The 24,840-nt window shown below is 41.9% G+C and overlaps 1 protein-coding gene and 1 long non-coding RNA gene across 7 annotated transcripts in view; one reads left to right on the top strand and one right to left on the bottom strand.

Annotated features, from left to right (window-relative positions):
• Positions 1–24,840, bottom strand: part of LOC147164439 (uncharacterized) — a 35,624-nt gene that overhangs the window by 4,992 nt on the left and 5,792 nt on the right. Inside the window, exons 2-4 of one of the 3 annotated variants that reach the window (XR_015096617.1) lie at positions 18,925–19,082; positions 4,563–4,689; positions 22–1,436 (exon numbers count right to left, since the gene is read on the bottom strand). This is a non-coding gene — a long non-coding RNA (uncharacterized LOC147164439). Of the gene's footprint in view, positions 1–21; positions 1,437–4,562; positions 4,690–18,635; positions 19,083–24,840 lie in introns of those variants that run through there. The other 2 variants (XR_015096618.1, XR_015096616.1) reach the window with 2 other exon arrangements.
• On the top strand, positions 278–23,593 carry impg2a (interphotoreceptor matrix proteoglycan 2a). Of its 4 annotated transcripts, XM_086090479.1 has the most exons (23): positions 278–709; positions 779–988; positions 1,313–1,479; positions 3,208–3,233; positions 3,334–3,366; positions 4,266–4,297; positions 4,396–4,454; positions 4,532–4,687; positions 5,262–5,320; positions 5,452–5,472; positions 5,630–5,680; positions 8,949–9,157; positions 9,772–9,815; positions 11,921–12,107; positions 13,289–13,956; positions 14,038–14,313; positions 14,386–14,605; positions 17,246–17,456; positions 18,939–19,127; positions 20,487–20,694; positions 20,779–20,858; positions 20,961–21,017; positions 22,230–23,593. In XM_086090479.1, the coding sequence occupies exons 1-22, from the start codon at positions 646–648 to the stop codon at positions 21,001–21,003; spliced, it is 3,213 nt and encodes a 1,070-aa protein (XP_085946605.1). In that variant the 5' UTR covers positions 278–645; the 3' UTR covers positions 21,004–21,017; positions 22,230–23,593. The 4 variants fall into 4 exon arrangements, with proteins under 4 accessions (XP_085946605.1, XP_085946602.1, XP_085946606.1 ...); XM_086090476.1 differs by having other exon boundaries at positions 278–988; XM_086090480.1 differs by lacking the exon at positions 5,630–5,680 and having other exon boundaries at positions 279–709.

The raw sequence follows: 24,840 nt of genomic DNA, 5'->3' as shown, positions 1-24,840 counted from the left end.
TGACTCCCCATTTGCCATCCTATTACTATCATCAAGTCCATCCAGATTCAGATTATTTTACTGATCCCTCAAAGTGCGGTTCCCCCCAGTCACAAACCATCCAAGAAACATGACAACAATGACCAACAGGGGGAGAAAGAACGGGAATCGCCTTTCAGCCCCCAAGTTTCTTAGATGAAAAAAGTAACAATGAAGGGGGAGTGTGAAAAACCAGGCTCAAGCTCTGCCCCTTCAAGGGGAGGCACAGTATGAGCTTGGAAAAGTGTTGGTGCCTATCTTAGCTGACTCGTAGGTCGGGCACGTTTAAACAAGCACGTTTTCTCTGTCCCATGTTTCATCCAGCAGCACTAAGCACCTTCTCCTTTCCCCCAGTTGCTCCAGTAACTCCGCTAAAAGGCTTAGATTAAACGGGATTAGCGCGTTCAAAGATCTTCTCTCCCGCAGCCATCTGCCCATCTACCTTTTTGAGCCAGGAAGTGTCTATGAGCACCATGCCACCGCCTCGCCGTTGTCTCAGCGGGAAGTGCTCGCTCGCTCCCAAAGTTGTGACCTCCTTCTTCGACTTCTGAACTATGCCAACCTGTAGGACATCATTGCAAAACCCACGGGGAAGTGCCGCTTTCGGGATCTAAGCAAGGATTTAAAATGTCCATCTTGTGGAGATGTCTTTTATTTAGTTTAGTGCTCACGTTTTGGGACCCGAGGACAGGTACGTGCGACTTCGTTGTGGGATTTCCTCCAAAAGTCGAGCCCGAGGTATTCTTTGTGCGTCCGCCAGACGCCACTCTGGAAGGGTCCTCAATGGGGCCGCTCGAGGCGCCGCTCCAGCGTGTTGTCCGCGTGTCCGCCGTCACGGTGTCCCGAGGAAGTCGCGTGGCTCTGTCCAGACGCAAACGCAACATCCTGTTCCCCAGCGGAGTCAAGCTGTGCGCGCAGGAAAGCGCCAAGCAGGTGGTCGCAAACCACCTCAGTTTCTTCCATCTCAGAGGTAAGTCCGACTTAGTTCTGTAAATATGTCCCGTTTTGGTTTGTTTTTTTTGTCCCAAAAAAGCAAGGAAGCAACAAAAACTTGCCTGCTGACTTCATGTATTTGAAATTATTTTGAGATTTGCAGAATTTGCGTGCGACATCACACGTAACAGGGAGTTGAACTGAATTCTCAACTTGATGGGTCAAATTTTGAAACGTGCAATCTCAGGTGCGACTTTAAACGATCCCCACTTTGGGGGTTTTACAATGAGGAGCTTCTCGTACCACACGCTTGTCCAGTCCACTCTTGTATTGATTTTGGCGCTTCCTCATGTGTGTCCAGTGTGCCAGGAGACGGTGTGGGAGGCTTTCAAAATCTTCTGGGACCGCCTCCCTGAGCAGGAAGAGTACCAGAGCTGGATGAACCAGTGCCAGGAAGGAGCGGCGACGGCGCGAGACATCGGCACCTACTTCAGCCAATCGGAGGAGCATCAGGGGGTGGTCAAAAAGGTGTGTGGACGTTAACGTCGCGTGATCGCGGGAAAGTGAAGTGACAAAAGAAGGAACGAAACGAATTAGCCAAGAATGAACAAACTAGAAGATGAAAGTAGACCAAATTGACCAAATAAGAGGAGAACTTACTAAATAATGAACAACGAACTATTTAAGTAATGAACGAACAAATCAAAGAATTAACAAATGAATGAAGTACGAATCAACGACACGATACGGCGAGCGAACCTGGTTAAAATCAGCCATTTTAAATTGAAAAGAAAACATTTCCTGGCTGTAGAAACGGCTACTACGCGCAAGTGTACTCTTTGGTTCGTTAGATATATTTCAAATAAGTGAATGTTAGGTTTTGTAAAGTGCTTTGGACACCGTCTGGTCGAGATAAAGCGCTACATAACTTAGTGCACTCAATTTAGCATTTTGATCAAATTAGATTTTTCATTTGTTGGCCTGTGACATGTTTTTTTTTTTTTGTACATGAAGTAACCATTCGAAAGTCGTTCTGTACTGCCAACACAAATAGCCAATCAGGATTTAGTGAGTCTGAGCTCAAGAACTAACTAAACTCATGAAACTAAAAAGTTAACCCTGTAGAATATCACTTCAGTAAATGGTTCCAATATTCTGACATAAAATGTACTTAAGTTTCAAAAGTAGGTTTCTTCTATTAAATGTACATACCTTAAGTAAAGCCATTTAAAACTGTGAGTGGTTTAGAGTTTTGATTAGTTAACAGCAGTGTAGGTGTGTGAAGTTAGTGATCAAAGTTAGCTAGCACACGTTAGCTGAGCCATCACATTAGCCATATGCCTAAACAAGCTCATGATAACTAAAAGAACGTTGATGTTTTGACTTCACGGGATGATATAAATTCATTTATGCTAGCAGGTTGTACAGTTAGTTAGTTGTTGAATGTCAATATTTCTGTCACTTAAGTTACCTAAGAGGCAAATCATCATCTCGGTCAGATGATTAATCATCACTACTATAGTTTGGTTATCATGTAGCTTAGCTACATTTGCCACCTTATTTTAGTTTAACTTTCAATATTTCTCTCCTGGGTAGCTTCAGTGTTATAAAATGTCTTTAATGTAGACTAACGTGTACCTTCGTTCATTACATTTTCCAAGTAGCCTGCCTGGGCTGCATCTAAAAATAGTAACAGTCTGCCTGCATATCCGTCACATAATATAAGCAAAGATTTTGCTATTCATTTTAATTATTCTCAAGAATAATTAAACCAGTTTATCACCTTTAATCATGTGCAACTAATCTACATGATCAAATTTATGACTTTTTTAAATTTTATGTACAGGTAGCATGTTGCAGTTTAAGTAACTGCTATTTGACCAACAAACTGCAGCATCACCTGTAGACAGACAGTCTTAACAATTCTAACCTATGCGAAAAATGACTAATATTACTACAATATTACAGAGTCCTTTACAGTAGTTGTGAAACTCTTCTTTCGTTTGTGTCTGTGTGACTTTTATATTTCCACGTGGTGGTCAAGTCATGCACACCAGAAAGAACTGCAATGGATTTATTTCCCCGCGCAGCGGCTAGCGTAAGCACATTAGCATCCACTGTACGTCTCCTTGGAGGTCCCCTTGACCTCCGTCAAATCCTTTTGGGCGCTTGAGATTGACACAGAGTGCAACAACAACAAACTCAGCAGGAGGCTAATGCTTGTTAACCTTTCCTCGTTCTTCTTCATACTTGCAGAAAATGGCGGCGCCCGGCTTGAAAAGGTAAATCCAATCAATCGTGTTCGCCAGCATGAAAACGTTGCCTGTTGACTTAATTGATTTCTTTGTTTTTAATTGCCCCCCCCCCTCCGATAATGTGTAGTGAACCCACCAGGTCCGGACACCATACATGCAGGTAAGGTCACCTGACTTGTTCAAATCTTGGTCGCCGTGCCTCAGTCAATCGCCGTTTAAATCAAAAGTATTGGAACGGCAAGGTCAATTCCCGCGTTTTTGTTGAATAATGAAGACTTTTGTGTTTAAGATCTAAAGATAAATATAAGACAAAAACTTGAAATGCTTTGACTGCAGCCTTTTTCAGTTCTTATTTGTTTCTCCCTTCAGTCTCCTCTTCATGAGGTAAAATGTAGGCTCTATTGGGTTCAGGTCTGGTGATTGACTTGGCCAGTCTAAGACTTTCTACTTTTTCCTCCTGATGAATTCCTTTCTCGTGTTGGCGGTGTGTTTTGGGTGATTGTCTTGCTGCATAATGAAGCTTCTCCCAATTAGATGACCCCCCCCCCCCCTGTAAATTGCCATCTTTCCATAAAATCACGTCATTAAAAACAATAACAGCACATTTCTGTAATTTTAAGCATTAGCATTCATGATACAACACATACTGACTATATTTCTAAGTAATTTAATTGTTTTCAAATGTGCACATTTTTCTAATTAAACATTTAAAACAGACAGAAAATAAGAAAAAAATCTGTATTTTAATTATGGAAAAAAATTATTTTTATGATAAGTAAGAATCATTTTCTGCTATTTCACAGTATTTTTTACCGCATGGTTTTTTTTTTTTTTTTTTACAGCGTACCTACAGTTGAGTAAACAAACACTTCTTAGCCGCTTCACTCGAAAAAAAAAAAGAGAAAAAAAACATTAGAGTCAATCGAAAATTACTGGTGGTTAATTTTATATCAAAATCTATTTATATTTATATTACTACTAATATTTCTTTTACTCTTACTAGTACTAGTAATTCCATAGCTACAGTATATCCATATTCTATTGTTTTTTTATTTTTAGCACTCCGGTTCCCGATGTGACGATCACCAAAGGTGAGCATCCCTTCCACCAAAAATGCATACTTTATAATTATGAAATGACCCTGTTGATTGTATTGATTAATTCTGAATATTATATCTCAACCATTCAGAAGACATTGGGGAGACAGAAAAAGTGGAGGAAGCAGCTGTCATTGTGCCAGAAATGGAGGTGAGTCCATTCTCTAAACATGAACATTGAAGATATTTCATTCATGTGTTTGATTTTTCTTTACCGCAATTCCACAGCTGGACAACGACATTCCTGTGGAGCCGTTACCTGCGGCCGTATTGGAGCAGGTGGTGGAACTGAGCATCCTCCTCACGGGAATCATGTACAACGATGAGTTGGGCGACCCCCGCTCGCTGCACTATCAGACGCTCAGCAGACAGCTTGCTCAGAAGGTCTTACACACGCACACACACACATGCACACACAGCTTAGTAAGTGTAATATATGTACAGGTATATATAGATATTTTTTAAATAGCCTATACAGTATGTACACATACTTTTTTTTTTACAAATTTTATAATGAACACATTGCGAAAAATATTTTGAGATGTCAATCAGAGGTGGCAAATCCAGGTCTAGAAAGTAAAAACCCTGCCACAGTTTGGCTTTAGCCCGTGGTGCTAGCTAGCTCCCATGGTGCTCTTTTACCTGCTACGGAGCTAGCTAGCACCACGGGCTAAAACCAAACTGTGGCAGGGTTTTTACTTTCTGGACCAGGATTTGCCACCTCTGATGTCAGCAATAAAAATAATACACAGTATATATATATATATATATTTGTTTTTAGTGAAACCGCTAAACCTTCCTTCCCGTTAATGCTAATGTTTTTTTGACTGTGGTTGTAGTTTCCGCACATTCATTTCTATTATTTAGTCCCTTTCACCATCATGTAACAAAAATACACAGTACTGTACCTAATGAAGTGTCCAGTGTTAAAACATCACAACAAAGTGTATTTGTGTAGATTGAGGACGCTCTGTCGGCACTTCCCGGTTTCAAGAGCGTGTCAGTGATGGACTTCAGGTGAGTTTTCTCTCACGTGGCTTAATCCTACCTCATCCCATTTTGTGTCGGATCCACTTGACGTTTGCTGCCAGATACGCCGTGCATAAGTGGCGCTCCTTTAAAATGGCGTTTCCCTTGTTTTTATGGAGGCCTCACAAGGATCTGCAAGGGTGAGTCAACCTACTTTCACCTTGAACTGTGCCTAAAAAAACTGTAGTTCCTTAAGCTTGTAGATCCTCATCAGTGTGTGTGTGTGTATGTGCATATTTGGTGTGAGTGTGCACGTGTTTCCTGCGTCTCACTCGCCGCTTGTGCTAATTGTCTTAGCAGGGTTCAGTCACCTGTTAAAGTGGATCAGCGGGGAGGCCGGAGGGGGCGGTGAGAACGATTATTAGCGCTTTAGTACCTGAAGATGATGACTTAAGAAAAAAAAAGATGCTCAGATGTTCATTTTCAGTAGTCTGTTCCAGGGTCAAACTGTGGCCATCCTCAAACCTTTATCGACTCCACTGGTGTAAGTTAGCAGTTAAAACAAGCGCTGAAAGAAGTTAAACCATTCTAAAGTTGTTTCTTAACCCAGTCCTCAATCTGCTCACTCATCCCCAGACAAAAATGCTAACATTTGCAGAAGTGCCTCAATAGTATATGCTATATCCCAGAAAATAAGATGCTACTCAGTCAAACTGTAGCCAACACTAGCCGCTAATGTTAGCAGTGGCGGCATAAATCCACCGTCTCACAGCGAAACGTGTTCTAGCAGCTACTAATACCTTAGTTATTGTTATACTCCATCTTAAGGCAAACAATATGATACTTAAACAACCTGCGGCTAGCATTAGTACAATATTGTATTTTATACATAACAGCAGTAACGGATAAATAGGCTTGGCCATGTCATTGTCATGTGCTCGTAAAGTAGTAAAGTCATGTTTGTTTTTTTAATGGAGATGTTGACAAATATTTGCTGGTATGATTGATTTAAATGCAAGATAACCACTGCCAAATCATTCCTAATTAAAATTCAACTGCTCTAATAAACTAACCACCAGAAGGTGCTATAACTTCACAAATCGAATCTAACCTTTTCTCACCTTTTTATGTTCTGCTTTTAGTATCGTGACGTGACATGACGACGACGATGTTGTGGCAATTTTGATATTGCGATATCACAATATTGCCATTATGGTTATGGTTACATCCTTACTCGTATCTCAGCTAACGATTCGCTAGCCAGTCAATCTGCGGGTGGTGGTAGCAGCGAGCAATGGTACTAAGTGGAACCTTGGCTCGTGAATGCCACAACACTTTCCGAGAAGTATTGCCTTTGTTTTACGCACTATGCTTCGGTTCACACAAACAATCTCAAAGTGCAGATAATTCCATTCATCTCAATGGAAAACTGCATCGTTTACATTTGCAATTGGAATATCAGAATGAATTAAGTTTGTAAACCGACTCATCCAGTGAAATGTAGGATTAAAAAAGTGATGATGTGATTGCATGTTGATTAGGTGCATTCAATTAAATATGTTTGCGCAATCATCACCATTAGCGAGTTCCCTTCTTTGAATCACACACCAGGTGTGCTGACAAAACATTTATTCTGCGTGATGATGTCACCAATACCATGTGACTGTGAGGAGGGGCCGAAGAAAAGAGTAAATCAATGTCTCCACTGTGTGCAAAGTAGGTCAGAGTGGACAACTCGCAGTAGTCATCCTTGGCTGATAGATGACTTTTTCCTCTCCGAAGCCTCTTTGGACGTGTCCCGCACCATTAGCAAAATATTGATCGTTGTGCTGACTCGGCCTATAGCGCCTCCCGCGCAGGAGTCGACTGGCCGAGTCATCCGTCATGGCTGGGCGATGAACAACTCTTTTAACAGCCTTTAGCGTGTTCGGTCACATGATGAGACACCTCACTGTCATACACGCTCTTTGTTTCAGCAGGAAGACAATTATTCTGGATATTTCTGGGTCAGGGTTCTTGATTGACCGGTTGTACCAAAAATCTCCCGAAATTTACGATGGCCAGTCCGCCCCTTGTGGTTAAAGCCAAAGTGTGTGATCTAAAAACTCACTATTGATTTCAATAAGCAAAAATAATATCACATTAACGTACATTCAAAAAAATATATATATAATGGTAGGTAGTAATCACTAATTATATTACATGGCTGGAGCCTCACCTTACGAGAGGCTGCCATGTTTCGTCGCCATCTTGCTGCTACATCGAGTGTCGCACCCAGTGGGTCGACCACCGCTTACCTTCCACAGCTGAGGCCTGCAGGTGGTCGTCGCTGAGTACAGTGATTCGGGCTCTTGTCACTCGAGCTTCCCACTAGCCGCTCTTGTTAGCCACTCCAGCCTATGCTTCGGCTAAATGTGACTCGCTCGTCAAGATGCTCGTTTGCTCACGCAAAATAAGAATTAGTGGTAGACTTGCGAAGTGTGGTCTCTCTGAGCCACCATAGTGTGCGTGCTTGTAAATTACATTTCAGCTGCATTCTATGCTATAGTGACATCTAGTGGTCACTTATTACACACTGTGCCTTTAACTCATTTGCTCCCAAAACTTATAAATACGTTCTATTTTAAGTATGATCGTGCTCCCAAAAACGTATTTATACGTTTTTTATGTTTGTTTTTTTATGCTAGAGAAGGCATTGAAGAGAATGCTTGAAGCAATGGTAATTATTACAAAAACGGCCAGCAGGTGGCACAGAGTATAAAAGATCAACCAGGGCCATGTTGTAAAAAACTATTTTCCCCACTGTTTTAAACAGATTTATGAATAATGATGACATTTGGCTATATTCTAATGCTAATTGCTGCAAAACGGACACAGATAGAAATACACTTTTTTCCCCTAATGAAAGAAGAGACTCAAATCTTTTTTTGGTAGGTTCCATGTTTTTATAGCAATAGAACACAATATTCTGTGGGCCTTGCAAAATCCATCAAAATCCAGTAAAACAGGCGGGAGCAAAGGGTGTTGCTTCAGTGAAAATGGCTGGGAGTGAATGAGTTAAAAGGGGAAGTCAACCCCCCCCAAAAAATTTGACAATAATATGTTCTATGCAGCCCCACTAGTCTAAATACGGTATTTAATATTGCGTTAGTGGAATATGAGTTAAGCAGCGTTGTTATCAATATCAGAAAGCGGCCATTTTGCCACTTGCTGTCGAGTGAAAATGACATCACAGTTGCTCAGGTCTTAGGTAACAACCAATCACAGCTCAGCTTCAGAAAACAGGTGAGCTGTGATTGGTTGTTGCCTAAGCCTTGAGCAACTGTGATGTCATTTTCACTCAACAGCAAGTGGCAAAATGGCCGCCCCGTGAGATGGATAAAAACGGCTGGATTTTGCTGATTAACTCATATTCCACAAATGTAACATTAATCAGAATGTCATGGTTAGACTAGTGATGTCACATATAACATATTATTTTAAAGAAATGTTTAAGGTTGACTTCCCCTATAACTTACTCGGGTACGTCGGTTAGATTCCCCAAGCAATGCCGGGGTATTGTGAGCAAGGCACATACCCGTCAACTGCTCAGAGCGCAATCCCCTGCATGTCAACTAGAACTTATGTGTAAATCGAAATTTCCGGGAACTAAAGAGAAAGTCTGTTGTCCACCCAGGCTGGACGGCATCGTGGTGGACTACGCCGTCACCCTGGCGGTGGACGACGCGGGCATCAGCAGTGACCAACTGGACTACCTTACCCTACAGTCCAACCAGGTGGAGAACTCGTACCGCGAGGTCAAAGAGCACCCGACGCTGGTCTACGCCATCAGCGAGCTCAAGACCTTCGTGACGGAGGACCTCCTGAAGGACGCCCTGGAGAGCGGTAAGACGCGCCTGTATTATAACAGCGGCTACTTGTGAAGGCGCTGGCTCCGCCGTCCAACGCAAACTTTCGCGTGTCACCCGACACTCGGCAGACGCTGCAGCGACATGACGACACAACGCTTTTGCCACTTGAGAAAACATTCTGAAGCACTCATCTGTTTCTTGTTTGTCTGCTCTCGTCGTCAGAGAGGACAGAAGCAAAAAAAGAAAAGAAAGAAAAGTGGGCCATATTTAATGAACAAATAACAGCGGCAGGTTTTCGGGACGGCGTAACCCGACTGCGCTGCGGTTTGGGTCCTTGTCACCGATTGTGCCGCAAAGCCACGAGGACAAGAAATGGGAGACGCTGGGGATTTTGACTCGGCTTTTGTTTTGGCCGTGGGAAGATGTGGAGCGATTGCACACATCTGCTCGTTAAGTAGGTTAAAGCCTCTACTGCTGCACCTGAAACTTAATGACACGGCTTTGTCAACTGATGATCTTTTCAGATATCTTGCAGGTGTTTAGTCGGAAAGGTAAACGCTGTCAGCTTGAAACATGTTGCGCGAGTTCTGAGTTTGCCGTTCCAGCCTCATTTTTGTATTCACGATGGTTTCTCTCCTGCTTCCATAGTGTCCGAGACCCCCGAGACCGTCCACATTGCAGGAGAAACCTCGGTGAGTCCGGATCGGCACAAGCACAATAACCGTGACACAGATGTGATTAGCCCACTTTTAATCGTATCCGTCCATTTCCTATAACGCTTATCCTGTTGAGGGTCACGGGTGCGTCATGTATGTCAGGTATTGGCAATCAGTACGGCTCCCAAGAAAGTGAAATGTGCAAGTATTTGTGCTATTAAGAAGCTTTTTATAAAAAAAAAAGAAGAAGAAGCTGAGGACAGAGTGATGAGAAAGCCGTGTCTTTGGGCCATCAAACACTCGTTTTTTCCATTGTTTTACGTGTAACATAGGTCACAATGTGTGTGTAACATTGTTTAAGTCTATGCGGTTTGTCATTTGCAAATTCTTCAAAAATCATATGAATTTTACATTGTTGTGACATGGACCGTACCCCCATTATTCAAGTACCTGCCCACTTAATTACACTTCTTTTTATAGCTTTATATTTTTCCTGATTAACTCATTCACTCCTATTTTCACTGAAGCAACCCCCTTCGCTCCCGGCTGTTTTACTGGATTTTGCAAGGCCCACAGAATATTGTGTTCTATTGCTAAAAAAAACATGAAACCTACCAAAAGAAAGATTAGAGTCTGTAAGGAAAAGTATCTTTCTATCTGTTTCAGTTTTGCAGCAATTAGCATTAGAATATAGCGAAGTTTCATCATTATTCACAAATCTGTTGTAAACTTTGGGGAAAGCAACTTGTTTGCAACTTGGTCGGGATGATCTCTTATACTCTGCTGCCACCTGCTGGCTATTTTTGTATTTTTTCTCTGCAGTTTAGAGGCTGCATCAAAGCCTTCTGTATGCGCTAGCATTAAAAAAAACATTAAAACATTATAAATGCATCTTTGGGACACTGGTAATATTTAAAATAGAACGTATTTATATGTTTTTGGGAGCAAATGAGTTCAAAATGTTGATGCTTTTAGTGAGGTTGAATGGATAATAGCATTTCCATTCATCTCAAATGATGAGTTTGGTCATTTTAAGATGAATTAAACTCAAATTTAAAGGCCCCACTGTATTCCAAAACACAAAATAAAATAGGATTTTATTCTTTACTGTAATTGTATTGTGACTGAAGCTAGCTAGCAGTGTGCTTGTGTGACATTCGCCTGTTAGCAGCAGCTCGCCGGGTAACAGGGATGAGCGCACCAAGGCGAAGGATGAAGCGGATTAGTTTGTTTATTGTTGTAATAATCTGCTGCTATTCTGGGGTCAAGCGATACCATCTAACGTCTGACTTGACTTGTGCGGCGGAGCCCTTCGGGGCTGCTCTAAATAACGTCTGGTGGTTGACTTAATTGAAAGCCACAATTCCGTGAAGTGAAAAAATAAATGCCGGGAAGTAAATAAAAGCTGAAAGCAAATCCCTGATTCGGCTGATTGCAGTGCTTTTTCAGACATTCTTTGGAAAATATCATTTCATTACTATATTGATGGCGGCATCGTGTTCCATAAACTTTGGCCCGGGCACAAAAACAGATTCACTTAGTGGAACGCTAAAAGGAGCCCTGATGGAAACGCAGATACACAAACAAAAACGGACACGCTATATAGGAAGAATCGTCCATAACTGGCCTACCAGCAAAGCTTTCTAGTGTTTCTAATACTGCACTCGTAGTACTTACGCACGTTTGACACATCGCCTCAACAGTTTTGGTGCGGCTTATCTTCATTAATTTGAATTAATAGCAAAAGCACAGCTCCAAATGTTTGACTCTCGTGGATGAAGCCAGAATTGTGTCAGCATTAACTTTTACTTAATACAACCAATTAAAACATTGCCAACATATTACAAGCGATTTAATGTGTTTGCAGATAAATTATTAGAATGAAAGCCACAGTGGTTAATTCCAGTTAAGCTTTTAAGCGAGCATGTTGAACCCATTTTGTGTCGACACTCACAGGGTTGAATTACGGGAGTACACGCATACACACAGCAACTGTCATGTTACATTCATTGCTTTCAATTTCTCTGGAATTTCTTCCTGAAAATTACCATATAGGTCTTGACTTGAAACAGATGTCGCAAGCCCACTACAACCTTGAACGGGCTGCTGGTTTTAAACAATGAATCATGTTTGTGATGCAGAATGAACCAGCGGAGGTTCTCATCCCGGACGATGACGTCATGGATGACGTCAAGAGAGACCAGTTGCTACCTGAAAGCGCTGAAGGAGACACGGCGGAGCCATCTGAAAGCGACATTGTTGTCCTGGGGGAGAGTATTGAGATACCCGCCCCTGCTGTGGTTGTGACATCTGCACCTGAAACTGGCAGTGAGTTTTTATTGTCAAACCACGTTTTGAATCTCCATGGAGAAATCTTAACCATGTTTTGAACATTTTCTATGAACTAGTTTGGGCATGGTTAGTAGTAGCTGGTCAGTTAGTGTTACAATAAGGTTAGTCCAAACCATGGGTCAGCCACCTTTACTGTCAAAAGAGCCATTTTAGGCCAAATAAATAATAAAAAAATCTGTCTGGAGCCAAAAAACAATGAACGAAACAGTTGTTAGTGTTAGTCTAATGTAGTGAGAGCCCAAGAGCTGCACCATAACAAAATAAATATAATAAATATGCAGCATCTAATACTTTGAGATTCATTTTCTTTTACCTTTCATCTTCCGCCTTTTGGTGTAATTTTTCATACTTGGTTTATCATACACAAACTTTTCAGCCTTTCTGTCATATTTCTGACATTTTTAACAATGTTATGGACATATTTGGGTAATTTTCTTCTTCTCTTCTTCCAGTTTTGGTCATTTTATGGCTATTTTGGGGGGGGGGGGTATTCTGGCTTTTTTGCTATCAATTAAAAATTTTGGGGGGGCAAATTTATGGACATTTTATGGTAATTTTCTGGATTTTGTTTTTAGACATTTTATGGTTACTTTGAGCATTTTCTTTTGTGCCTTTTTATTGAATTATCTGACGTTTTTGGCAAATTCGTGACATTTTATGGTAAAATTGTCTGGTTTTCCTCTTTCTTTTTAAACATCTTTTATCACTTTTAGTAATTAAAAAAAACTTTTTTTTATTTACTTTTCGTCTCTCTTTTTCTGTCAATAAAATTTGTTTTGACATTTTTTGAATATTTAATTTTCATAAAAAAAAATCTAAATTCATTTAAAGAATATTTTCTCAAATTTTTTTAAATAAACGTGTAAAAAAATAATTTCTAGTAATATTTTTTAAGGATCCACAGGGAGCCACAGGAGAGCGACTTAAGAGCGACATGTGGCTTCAGAGCCGCAGTCTGCAGACCCCTGACCTAAACCATTGCTAGTCGCTCACTGGTTGGTAATATTCAGTTTTCAGTCTAACAGCATTATGTCAACTAGGCCAAGAATTCCGTGAGCAAGGGGCTTCTTTAAATTTGTCCCTCAGTTGCGACTCTGCAAAAACCTATCCCATCTTTTCATTCCGAACGCACCAGTTTCACTGAATTTCTTGTTTAGGCATCCAGGAAGAGGATCTGCTTCTGGAGAACACCGTTCAGACTGCTGCTGCAGACAAACCCGCGGACGAAGACCAGCGGGAGCCTCCCCCTTCAGAGGATCAAGATGGCGCCATGTTGCCTGAACCACCAGTGGTGGTGGAGGCCTCAGGCACAGGTGACGTGGACAACCTGCTGTGGCCAGATACAACTCCGGCGACAGAAGGCACTGAAGACGTGGTTGTCCTGGAAGTGGAACATCTGGACAATGGGGTCGACACTGAAGACCTCCTCGTGAGCGAAACCGCAGAGGATGACTTTGTTCCTGATGTAGTGAGTGAAGCAGCTGAGGAAGAAGACTCAAAACATCTTGAGGAACCTTTAATTGAAGAAGCTGGCATGGAAGAAGCAACAGAGAGTGACGGGCAAACTCCTGAAGAAGCACCAGGCTCAGTCCCGGCGTCTCTTGAAGAACCTCCAGAAGTTTCCGAAATCGCAAGTGACGACGTCGCAGACGACGACATCCTGTTGGTCAACAAGGATGCACCTGAATCATCGGTCAGCATTCCTTTAAGCCCCGCCCAACCAACTGCAATGTCCGCCGAGAAGGAGTCCCCCTTCACGCGTGTAGCTGATGTCAATACAGCTGTTGAGGGCCATCCTGACATTGACGTGCCTTCACTCGTGGAGGTAAGCCTGAATATGGCGCAGGAGGTAAGAAGGTTGACACTGATTGACACCGACTCACAAGAAACTACCCTCGTTCCTTAGATCCAGAACAATGATGACAATGATTCTCCCATCGAAGACCTCGCTTATGACGTCTTCCATTACGGCTTGACCAACCACACGGAAGAAGGCAGCACGGGATTCCCGTTCAGCGTATCACAAGGCACCGATCCGGCCAGCATCGCCATGCCGGCCAACCCGGGTCGAGCACTCATGGTGTTCTTCAGCCTGAGGGTGACCAACATGATTTTCTCTGAGGATCTCTTCAACAAGAGTTCCGCTGAGTACAAAGCACTGGAGCAACGCTTCCTAGAACTGGTACACCTAAAACAAACAATCACTTATGCTAATTTACATTTTCACTAACACGTGTACAACTTTGTCCTGCAGCTTGTTCCCTACCTCCAGTCCAACCTGAGTAACTTTGAGAACTTGGAGATCCTGAACTTCCGCAATGGGAGCATTGTAGTCAACAGCCGGATGAAGTTCGGCAAGCCCGTGGCTCAGGGCGTCACCACCACCGTCTATCTGATCCTGGAGGACTTCTGCAACACGGCCTACCAGACCATGAACCTGGCCATCGATAAGTACTCCCTGGACGTCGAGTCAGGTTGGTGTTTTACTGTGAGTTTATGGGTGAGATTTAAAGTGTAATAGATGTCCGATATGATAATAAAAAGGTTAAATATGAGTATTTCCTCAGGGAGACGGACGGTGTGACAACTCTGTCAGATAGGTTTTTTTTTTGTGTTAGTGCAAAGATTCCCAAACAGGGGGTGTGGACATATGTGCCTTCAAGGTTTGAGTGTAATGACAATGATTGATTATTTTTTTTCACGGCAAGACTGTTCCATCCATTTTCTATACTGCTTATTCTCATGTTGGTCACGCGTGAGTTGGAACTCCATCTGGAATCCCATCTGACTTTGGGCGAGAGCCAGCCAATCACCGAGCCCAAAGTCCAAACAAACAAACATTGACACTCACGTTTACTTCTAAGGATAGTTTTAGAGGCTTCCAAGAACCTAACATGCATGGTTTTGGAATGTGGGAGGAAGCACGGTGAGAACATGCAAACTAGACATAGGAAGTCAAACCTTGAGAACTGTAAGGTGGATGTGCCAACCACTATTCCACCATCCCACCACCCACAACATAAAGAAGGTAAATATAAAAGAAATATGACAGAAGTTATTGAAGAGGATGCGAGTCCGTTTTTTTTTTTTTTTTTTTGGTAGTAGAGCAGGGATTCCCACACTGTGGTGGCAGGGCCCCAACTGTATTGAAGAGCATGTGTAACCCGTGCACTTCTGCGTTATGTTCTTGGGTTTTTCAATAAACTCTGTCAAACCTGTGCACACGAGCGTGGCGCACAACTGTGGCGTCCTTGCTGCCTCTCCTAAAGGTCAGAAGAACATAAGTAGGATGCATGCTAATCGGCGTTAGCAATATTAGCTCAGCCCGTCGACAGACAACTGCTCCAAAATGTCACCTAGCTACTACAGCACAAGCTAAAATTCACACAAGATATCCTTAACACTACTACACTCTACTGAGTTTTATTACGTTAAACATCACAACTATTAGGAGTCTTACCTCGACCCATTGACAGAGAGAATGGCCGATGTAGTATAACGTCACCACGCAGCATGCACATCAACTTGTTATTAATGCACAATTATGAATAAAAGAAAAAACAAATCCTAATAAGTGTTTCAGATAATGGCTGGATAACAGAAGTGTTTTTGGTGAAATTAATAGTCCACTGTAACCTGTACACGTGGCTTACATTTTTTTGGGCAAGGGCTAAGTAGTGACATCAAACATGACATCATGAGTGGGTCGACTAACTCCTCACTGAACATCAAAGGCCACAGTCATGCCCATGAAGTCACCCTGGAAAATAATGTCTTTACGTAACATGAGACCATGAGTCAGTTTCTAATATTCCATCCCCGAAAACGGTCACTCGTGTTTTGTTTGCAATGCAGACTGTCAAAGTCTTTCTAAATCAAATGCTTTGCACACTTCTGAGGTTGCAAAAAACATGACTACGGTCTTTTTTTTCTGTTCATATGTTCCTCTGTAGCAATAAAGTTCAAACACGTCGGCTTTCTTTTATTGCTCCCTTGTTGATACAACCAACATGGCTTATGTGCTTATTATTGAGACAGAAAGACATCTTGCTCTCGTAGAAACAGATGACAACTGCTAAGAATCATCTTTACAGTTTTGTTGCAGCTATAGCTATAATGTTAACTTAGCCACTATTATAGATGTTATCTGTGCTGTTAGCATTAGCAGTTGTTATGAACATCCTAAACACAATTTGTCAACTTAGCATTAGCTAGTATTTTCATACTGTTACCATTATATGCCAAGTAGTACCCCAACAAAAAGGGGCTATATACGTCATGTTTTGGGAGCCTTAGTCACTCTTGTATTTGTTTTATGTTCTGCCAGCATTAGCAGTTGATACGAACATCCCAAACACAATTTGGCAATGTAGCATTAGCTAGCATTTTCACACTGTTACCATTAGTATGCCAAGTACACCAACAAAAAGGGGCTATACAGGTCAGACGAAGCCTTAGCCACGCTTGTATTTGTTATCTGCGCTGCTAGCATTAGCAGTTGTTACGAACATCTTAAACACAATTTCTCAATTTAGCATTAGCTAGAATTTTTATACTGTTTCCATTACTATGCCAAGGAGTAGTCTGTTGGGCAAAAAGGGGCTAGCTATTCAGGTTTGGAGCCTTAGCCACTCTTGTATTTGTTATATATGCTGTGGTGCTAGAATTAGCAGTTGGTACGAAAATTCTAAACACAATTTGTCAACTTTGCATTTTCATACTGTTGCCATTACTATGCCAAGTAGTACCCCAACAAAAAGGGTCTGTACAGGTCAGATGTTTTGGGAGCCTTAATTAGCCACTCTTGTATTTGTTATCTGTGCTGCTAGCATTAGCCGTTGTTACGAACATCTTAAACACAATTTGTCAACTTAGCATTAGCTAGCATTTTTATACTGTTTCCTTTACTATGCCAAGTAGTAGTCTGTTGGGCAAAACATGATCAGCATACAAAATGTATTATGATCTGCGACCAGTACCCCAACATGATTGCTAAAAAGCGAAACTATCCCCCTTCTTATTAAAGTGCTGATACCACATGTGTACCAAATGTGTTTTTGATCTGCTTTGACACTTACTGCACAATAACATTCCTGCGGTTCTGTGACTTGCAGGCGACCAGGCTGACCCGTGCAAGTTCCAGGCATGTAACGAGTACGCCCAGTGCAAGGTGAACAAGTGGTCGGGCGAGGCCGAGTGCGTGTGCAACGCCGGCTACTTCAGCGTGGACGGTCTGCCTTGTCAGAGCATCTGCGAGCTACGCAGCGACTTTTGCCTCAATGACGGCAAGTGTGACATCATCCCCGGCCAAGGAGCCATCTGCAGGTGGGTGGAGATTAGGGGGAAATGATCCATGTGTGTGTGTGGGTCAGGCGAGCGCGTCTGCAGGATTTCGAGGCTTAAATCACAGCAGGCACGTCTTGTCTTTTGCATTGAAACGTACGGGAGGAAAACAGAACGCCTCCTGCTGCTTTTATATTTGCTCAAGAGTCCAATGTCCCTCCGTCCAAATCTTCCAACTCATACTGAAAAAGCATCAAAATTATATACAACATAATATATTTGAGTTCTTAAAACACTGTGTTACTTTTTCCACACACACAATGACGACTTATACAAACAACTGTGGACTTGCTTTAACCCTTCATAGAACACTTATTATACGGTATATGCTTATGATATAACCCCATTTTTCTTAAATAGTGGCTATCCTTTAAAGCATGTCAGGAAATGGTGCATCATTCACTTAAGAAAAATAAACGCCTCCCACAAATAGATAGCATATACTGTAAGTATCCATTCCTACACGGGCATTAAATAGTTACATTTCATAATCTGGGCATAAAAAAAGAAAACATTTTATAAAATGAGGAAAATATTTCTAAATCAAAAACAAATTATTAACCAATAAAACAGAAAAATTTGACCTGACAATACCTGCACCTATAATCATTACAATGACAACTTATAATACCTTGAGATTTTATAAGAGAAATGCTTTAAGTAAGAGAAATGGTCTTAGACTGAAACTACCTGCTATGATAAAATATTATACGAATATTTTGCCTTGATTTGCGATATATAGTTATATAGACTCTCCAAAGTTTGGAGTCTTGCCATATTAACTTGCACATTATTAAAAATGATGACATGAAATCACATCTGCCTTTTAGTGCGACGCGTGGCATCCATTTTGATTGCATGTTAATATCTGCTTAGCATTCTTTGTTGGGATTATAATTACGAGAAAGAATACTGTGCCTCCGGTATCTTTTTAGCCCTATTTTTTTTTCATTGTCCTAGATCGTCTTGTTGTTTTATTATACCCATGCATGAGGTTAACCTGATAAAGAGGGCATTTGGAACATGCGGTTGTTGTGCTCACTGCGGTTTCACCCAAATAATTATGAACAGACACGCTGGAGGCTGTAAGTCAAACAAACCTTTTGTTTCATCATAAAGTACTTATGGGTGCTGTTTAAAGTAAACAAATGATGGTGGATCTCATGTTTTCAACTTTTACTGCCACGCCAGTAAAACATAAATCAACCCAACGTACATATTGTAAAATGTTAAAACTCTACCTTTTGGGCACACGTAACAAGCATATGGCAGTTAACCAGCCGGTGGCTAGCGTGAGAAGCTAACATAACTGTATACATTCCCCACACAATGCTACGTATCAGATAGCTCAAAATACATGACACTGATCACACAAGTCAACAAATGCTTGCTCAGGACTGGTTGATAGTTCTATCAATTCTATCTATTTATAAAAACAAAATGGACATACGCTGCCCTTCCCAGGTGTCGCGTTGGAGAAAACTGGTGGTACCGAGGAGAGCACTGCGAGGAGTACGTTTCGGAGCCTTTGGTGGTCGGCATCGCGGTGGCCTCAGTGGCAGGATTCCTCTTGGTGGCGTCTGGAGTCATCTTCTTCCTCGCCAGGACCTTACGGGATCAGTACGACAAGGATGAGTCCGAGGACCCGTTACGGTAAGGGAACTTTTTCATATACACCTGAACTAGCCTGAACTCACATTTTGCTAGATTGTACAATGCCTAAGCATGATTCATTCTTTTAAATGTCATATTTTCTTGATAAGAAACATGTAAGTCTTCATAAAGTGTTTTGGAGGTTTCAGAGAAAGCAGTTTATTTTCAAGTGATGTGCTACAACCGTGAAGGAAGTGAACCTTAGACCCTTACTGGGTTTTAGAAGTATACCGTTATAACCGCACTGGGATCCAGGAAGTGAACTGTTCCAGATTTGGAAGAGTCAAGAAAGTGTACTGTTTCAATCATGCTGGGTCCAAGAAAGGGAAATTGTTCCAATAATGCTTTGGCATTGTCACCATGCCAAGGCCAATCAAATGTACCATTCTTGATTATATGGTATGATATGCCCAAACTTGTCCAACAGTATCTTTTAGTGGCTTAACATTCTTAAGTACAGCTTACTTAGTGTGGGTGTGCTATAAATGCTTAAAATGGAAGACTTTCCTACCTTAAAATAATATTTCCTAAAGAATCAATGGTTATTTTGTTTAAGGGGTCAAATGATGAGTGGACACCCTCATGGCTGAACTGGCAGTTGGCCCCTCAACTTTAGTCATCACACAATCCTTCACTTACCTCTTGATTCATTATCCTTTTTTTTGGCAGTCACACAAAAGAAGGACACGTTCTTTGCCCTCGATCCGCAAGTGATTTGTGCGGCAGAGGAAAAATCTGCCGATTATCTACTCTGATAGGACGGTGATTTGCAGTATTAAGGCAATCGTCCTTGTGGTAGTCTGGAGTGTGGTTTAGGCTTAGAGGAATTATTCTACGTTATTAAGGGGTATTAAAGGTACATTTATTGCAGGCCATTCTGTTCACTTCTTGTTTCTCGGACTACTTCCAGACCAACTGCTTGATTAAGTCCGTACCACAGTTTGATTACCGTATTCACACACCTGACCAAGGCAGTGGACTGTTAAAGCTATGATAGGGCCAAAACAAGGGGAAACTGTGCTATGGCCAAAGAACTGTATGATGCTAGGGCGAGAGAAGTGTATCACTATGCCTGTTCTGGGTCCAAGAAAAGTAAGTTCCAATAATGCTTCGGCCAAGCAAGTGCACCAATCCAACAGTGCAAGAGCCAAGGAGGTGTCCGATTGCAATCCTTCTCAGGACGATTGAGTGTACTGTTATAACTGTTCTTGGGCCAGGGAATTGTACCTTTACAACGGTCTTGGGCCGAAGTACTGGAAGTGTACTGTTATGATACACACGGATAGAAAATGAACTTCAGTTCCAAAATTTGCCTGTGAAAGAAGCCAACCCAAGCCCCTGCGTCACGATTCTCCACAGGCGCGAAGAGAGCATTCCGTCGCTGGAAAGGGCGACCAAGTACAACCCCATGTACGAGAGCGAGGCCACCACCGGCTACAGCCACTACTACCGCCGCTACCCCGAGGCACCCGTCTACAGCAGCGCCAGCGCCAGCGCAGAGGCCTCCACCGACTTCAGCAGCGAAGAGATCCGACACATCTACGAGAACAGCGAGCTGACCAAGGAGGTGGGTCGCCTTGCAGTATCACACTTGTGCTCAGTGTAAACTTTTATCTGTGTGTGATGATCTGTGTGTGTTCCTTTCCGACAGGAAATTCAAGACAGGATACGCATCATCGAGCTCTACGCCAAGGACCGTCAGTTTGCAGATTTCGTGCGGCAGCATCAAGCGTAAACAAACACCACACACTTGTTCACTCCTCATAAAAGCCTCGCAAATGCATCCACGTGTTTATATTGCAAGTGATTCTCAAGTGCGTGTTTTTTTTGCAGTGTTCTGGATACCCGAAGAGAAAGTTCTTCTGCGCACACATGAAAAAAGAAAAGAAGGTATTACTAGTAAAATTGTCTCCTCTGAAAATCGAAATGAAAAGTATGCCCTTCTGTAACCCTGAATAAAAGACATCATGTGATGAAAATACAAGATAATTCAAAACTAAAAAGGTGGCAGTCCAATGAAAAGCATGTATTGTCACCACATAATGCCCGCCATCTAGTTTGCTAAGTCAGAGAGTGGTGTTGCAGAGTGCCAGGCCACCACATGGCTGTGAGACGAGTGTTTTTATTGCGGTTCTTACAAGGATTTTGTAGCTCAAGGTTAGTCGCCTTCTGGCTGCAACTTTGCATTTCGAGGACACTTACAATGCGCCTCCAACTCTCTACAAAACAGAACAATTGTGGCCCCCGGGCAGATTGCATTCTTGTGAATACAAGATTAGACCTTCCCCAAGGCCGAAGGATCGTAATTCTGTCTGACTCGTTTGATTGGAAAAATGACATTCTGTGAGATACTCTTCCAACCCAGTACATTCTGTGCTTTTTGAAATGAGTGTCAACTACCACATAAGGCGAGCTTTTTTTCACTTTTGGGTCACTGCCCCGCTTGGTCTCAATGCAAGCAGAGTAACGGTAAAAAAATTAACAAAAAAACATCCCTCTGATCATGGCCCATGACTAACCAACAGCCAGTCTATACGAACCTAACCAATTAACTAAATCCAACTAGCCTAAACAAAATAACCAACTGACAAAAAAATAACCAATGACCAACCAACCAGCCAGCTAACCAACTAATCAACTAAAAGCTAATCAGCAAAGTAACAACCAACTAAACCAACCAAGCGACCCTAACTAGCCAACTAATCCAAACAAACGAGCTGACCAAAAAAACAGTCATATTTAAGCAACCCTATTCTATCACTATTCAACCAACCAACCAACCAACCAATATTAAGCAAACAGCCAACCAAGACCAAAAATTAAGCAAGCAAGCAAGGAAGCAGCCAATCAACCAACTATTTAGGCAACCCTAACCAACAAGCTGGCTAACTAATCAACCAACCATAATTAAGCAACCCCCAACTAAAACTGTCTTGACAGCTTCTAAAGGCGGCCGGCGGCAGTTGACGTTGAAACTAGTCAAAATAAAACAAAACAAACGGTTGATTTAACTAACTAAATTAAGCAGCCAACCACCCAAACAAATATTAAGTCACTAACCAACTAATGGTAGCAATTTGACCTGTATTTCCTTGTTCACAGAACAAGCCCTGCATATTCCGGAATGCCTGGTCTGAGCAATCAAAGACGAGCCGTCACGCAGGACAACTTCACCTCTTTCCACGTCTGCATCCGTCACCGCATGAGAAGCGGCTGCAGGCTGTCCTGTCCCTTTTTCCCTCCTCCTTCCTCGGTGCCTTCTGCTGGGCATGTCCCTCCATGGAAAATGTACTTAAACTTGAATATTGTCAAACGGATGATGATGATGAAGAACTTCAAGAATTGCTCATGTAGCCAAAGCAACATAGAGTAGCTAATAGAATACTAAAGTGACACTTGTCTCCGTGTTCGTAACGCTCCAAAAGAGCCGAGAGATGCCGCGTTAGCTGCTATTTAGTGGATGGTGCTATTGCTCGTTGTTGGTGTTTTATCGATGTTTTAAATGTAGCCAACTAGCATGAAAGTGACACGTTGGGATAAACTCTTGTCTAATGGAGTACTTTGCGTCAAGGTGGCCAAATATTCACTTTCGCGGAAAAGCTTTTCTCGACATTTCAAGGCTCCACCGAATCACTTGCGTGGACATGTTTGGACGTGGCGAGGCAGACGGCGAAGGCAGAAAGCGCAAACCCCGTTTAGCGGCAGCATCCAGACATAAGTGAAAACACATTTTGCCCAGGGAGAATGTTTTGAACAAATGGTGGGCTTTCATATGTCACTGCTGAAGAACGAGGGGAAAGCGACAAAAACACTTGAAGGTTAGCAGCAATTCCTTCTTAATGCGACTACCAGTTTGGCCCCGTCATTGTGTTTTCTTTGGTTCTGCGCTCACATTCCACCCTTGGACGCGTTATTCTCCATCAGTGTTGTCCCGCTGAGGAGTAAATCGTAGCTGTCCCACTTCGTTACCATGTTTAGCTCGCTTTAGAAAACTACAAACACACACACACAGACGTGATGAACACCATGCCTTTTGCAATCACTCACTTTTTACAGTGGTAAAGTCCAACCAGGTTGTACAATTTGGAACTTGACACAATATTTTATAGTCAGCATTGTTTTTAAATTAATTTATTATACAGGTTGCCAGTACGGTCAGACTATTTCTATTGCCTGTAAGGGTTCTACTAAAAGTGATTTTTGGCCACTTTCGAGGTTCAGTTATGCATTTTTTTTTTTTTAATAAAATGTAACATTTCAAGCAAAGGTCACCATAGACAAACTTTCACTCATGCACACCGTCTTATGTAAATATAACCGTTGAAAATATCAGTTCAGATGTATCTCCCAAATGTTTTCCTTTTTATACTCTTCATCTAATCATGTGTTTCCATACTGTGCAGCTGCTTCAACGCCATGTACAAAAACCAAAGCCATGTGTGCACAATAAAATGCTTTGTAACAGATCAGACTTTCTATGTGACACTTTGGCTTGATGCACTCTGCCGGGTTGAGGAATTAGCAGCTAAACCCAGAGAGCGGATTAGCCTCAGGGGTGCGGATTAGCGGCCCCGCCTGCGGGCCGTCGCTAATCGGCCTACGTCACACACGCACACATGTCGAAACTGAACAAGTGACAGACACAACGTGGCGCAAGCGTGCGGGTGTGTTGATGTTGGAAGGGACAAACAAACGGACGCAGATGCTCGCATTTGTTTACTTTGGTGAACTCAGCGATGGCGTCAGCGCACAGGAGGGGAAAAAAAAGGAGGAAGACTTAAGATGCTGGCCTTTAAACAATTTTTTATTTTTACTTTATTCTTCAAAATCACAGTGGCGACCAGGGGTGGCGCTACAGCAGAGATCGGAGGGCTAAACTCGATCAGAAATCGGTGTACTACTCCAAGATTTCTTTGATATTCCAAAATATAATTTAAAATTATTTTGTCGGACCCCTATGTATCGTTCAAGCCCCCTTTAGCACCGGGAGAGAAAATATCCTGGAGCCGTCCGTGCCTGGTGGCAATGGAGCAGGACAGTATAAAATGTCGATGCTGGATGAAAAGCAGCAGGCAGAAAAAGATTCCAAATAATAAAAAATTAAAGCAGGGACTAGTGTGGAAATGACAAATGAATGGCATCTTTGAGTTAAGAAGTGTAATACCCATAATGTGTCTACAGGGGTCGCCATTTTGTCTCATGGTTCTTTGCGTGTTTGTTTACTGGCCTGTTTGTTGCCTATTAACAATAAAATTGAAAGACAGTCATCAAAAGGTTATGTTAAAATATATGACATAATTAAAAAATAAAATAAAAATGAAGCAAAAGTTGAATGTATGAGGTATCAATTTTATACATTTTTCATTTAAAAAAAGAAAAAAAAAGTCCACACAATTTAAGTTGAATTTTACAAAACACACTATTTTTTTTTTAATTAAAAAGATTTTGATATCACGAAAGGATTTTGCTTAGTCATCAATAACAATAAGCTGAGACTAGTTTGCACGGTTTGTTCAGCTGCTCAGCATGTTGTTGACATACAGGATATTAAATTAGTTTTAGCTCGCTTCACATAAACACAAGTGGAAATGGGCCCCCTGCTTTCTTCCATTTTTTTGTTTGTGGCCCTGAGTGGAAAAGGTTTAGACATCCCTGGTATGTTGGACATTATAGATACCCGACAACAATATCTTTGTGTTTGCTTGGAAGACAT

The sequence above is a fragment of the Leptonotus elevatus genome, chromosome 12 (genome assembly GCF_054856555.1).
Source record: "Leptonotus elevatus isolate MCC_2025b chromosome 12, RoL_Lele_1.0, whole genome shotgun sequence".
In the NCBI taxonomy this organism is placed as follows: domain Eukaryota; kingdom Metazoa; phylum Chordata; class Actinopteri; order Syngnathiformes; family Syngnathidae; genus Leptonotus; species Leptonotus elevatus.
The sequence above is the reverse complement of the archived record's forward strand: the minus strand, read 5'-3'. Positions and strand labels throughout refer to the sequence as shown.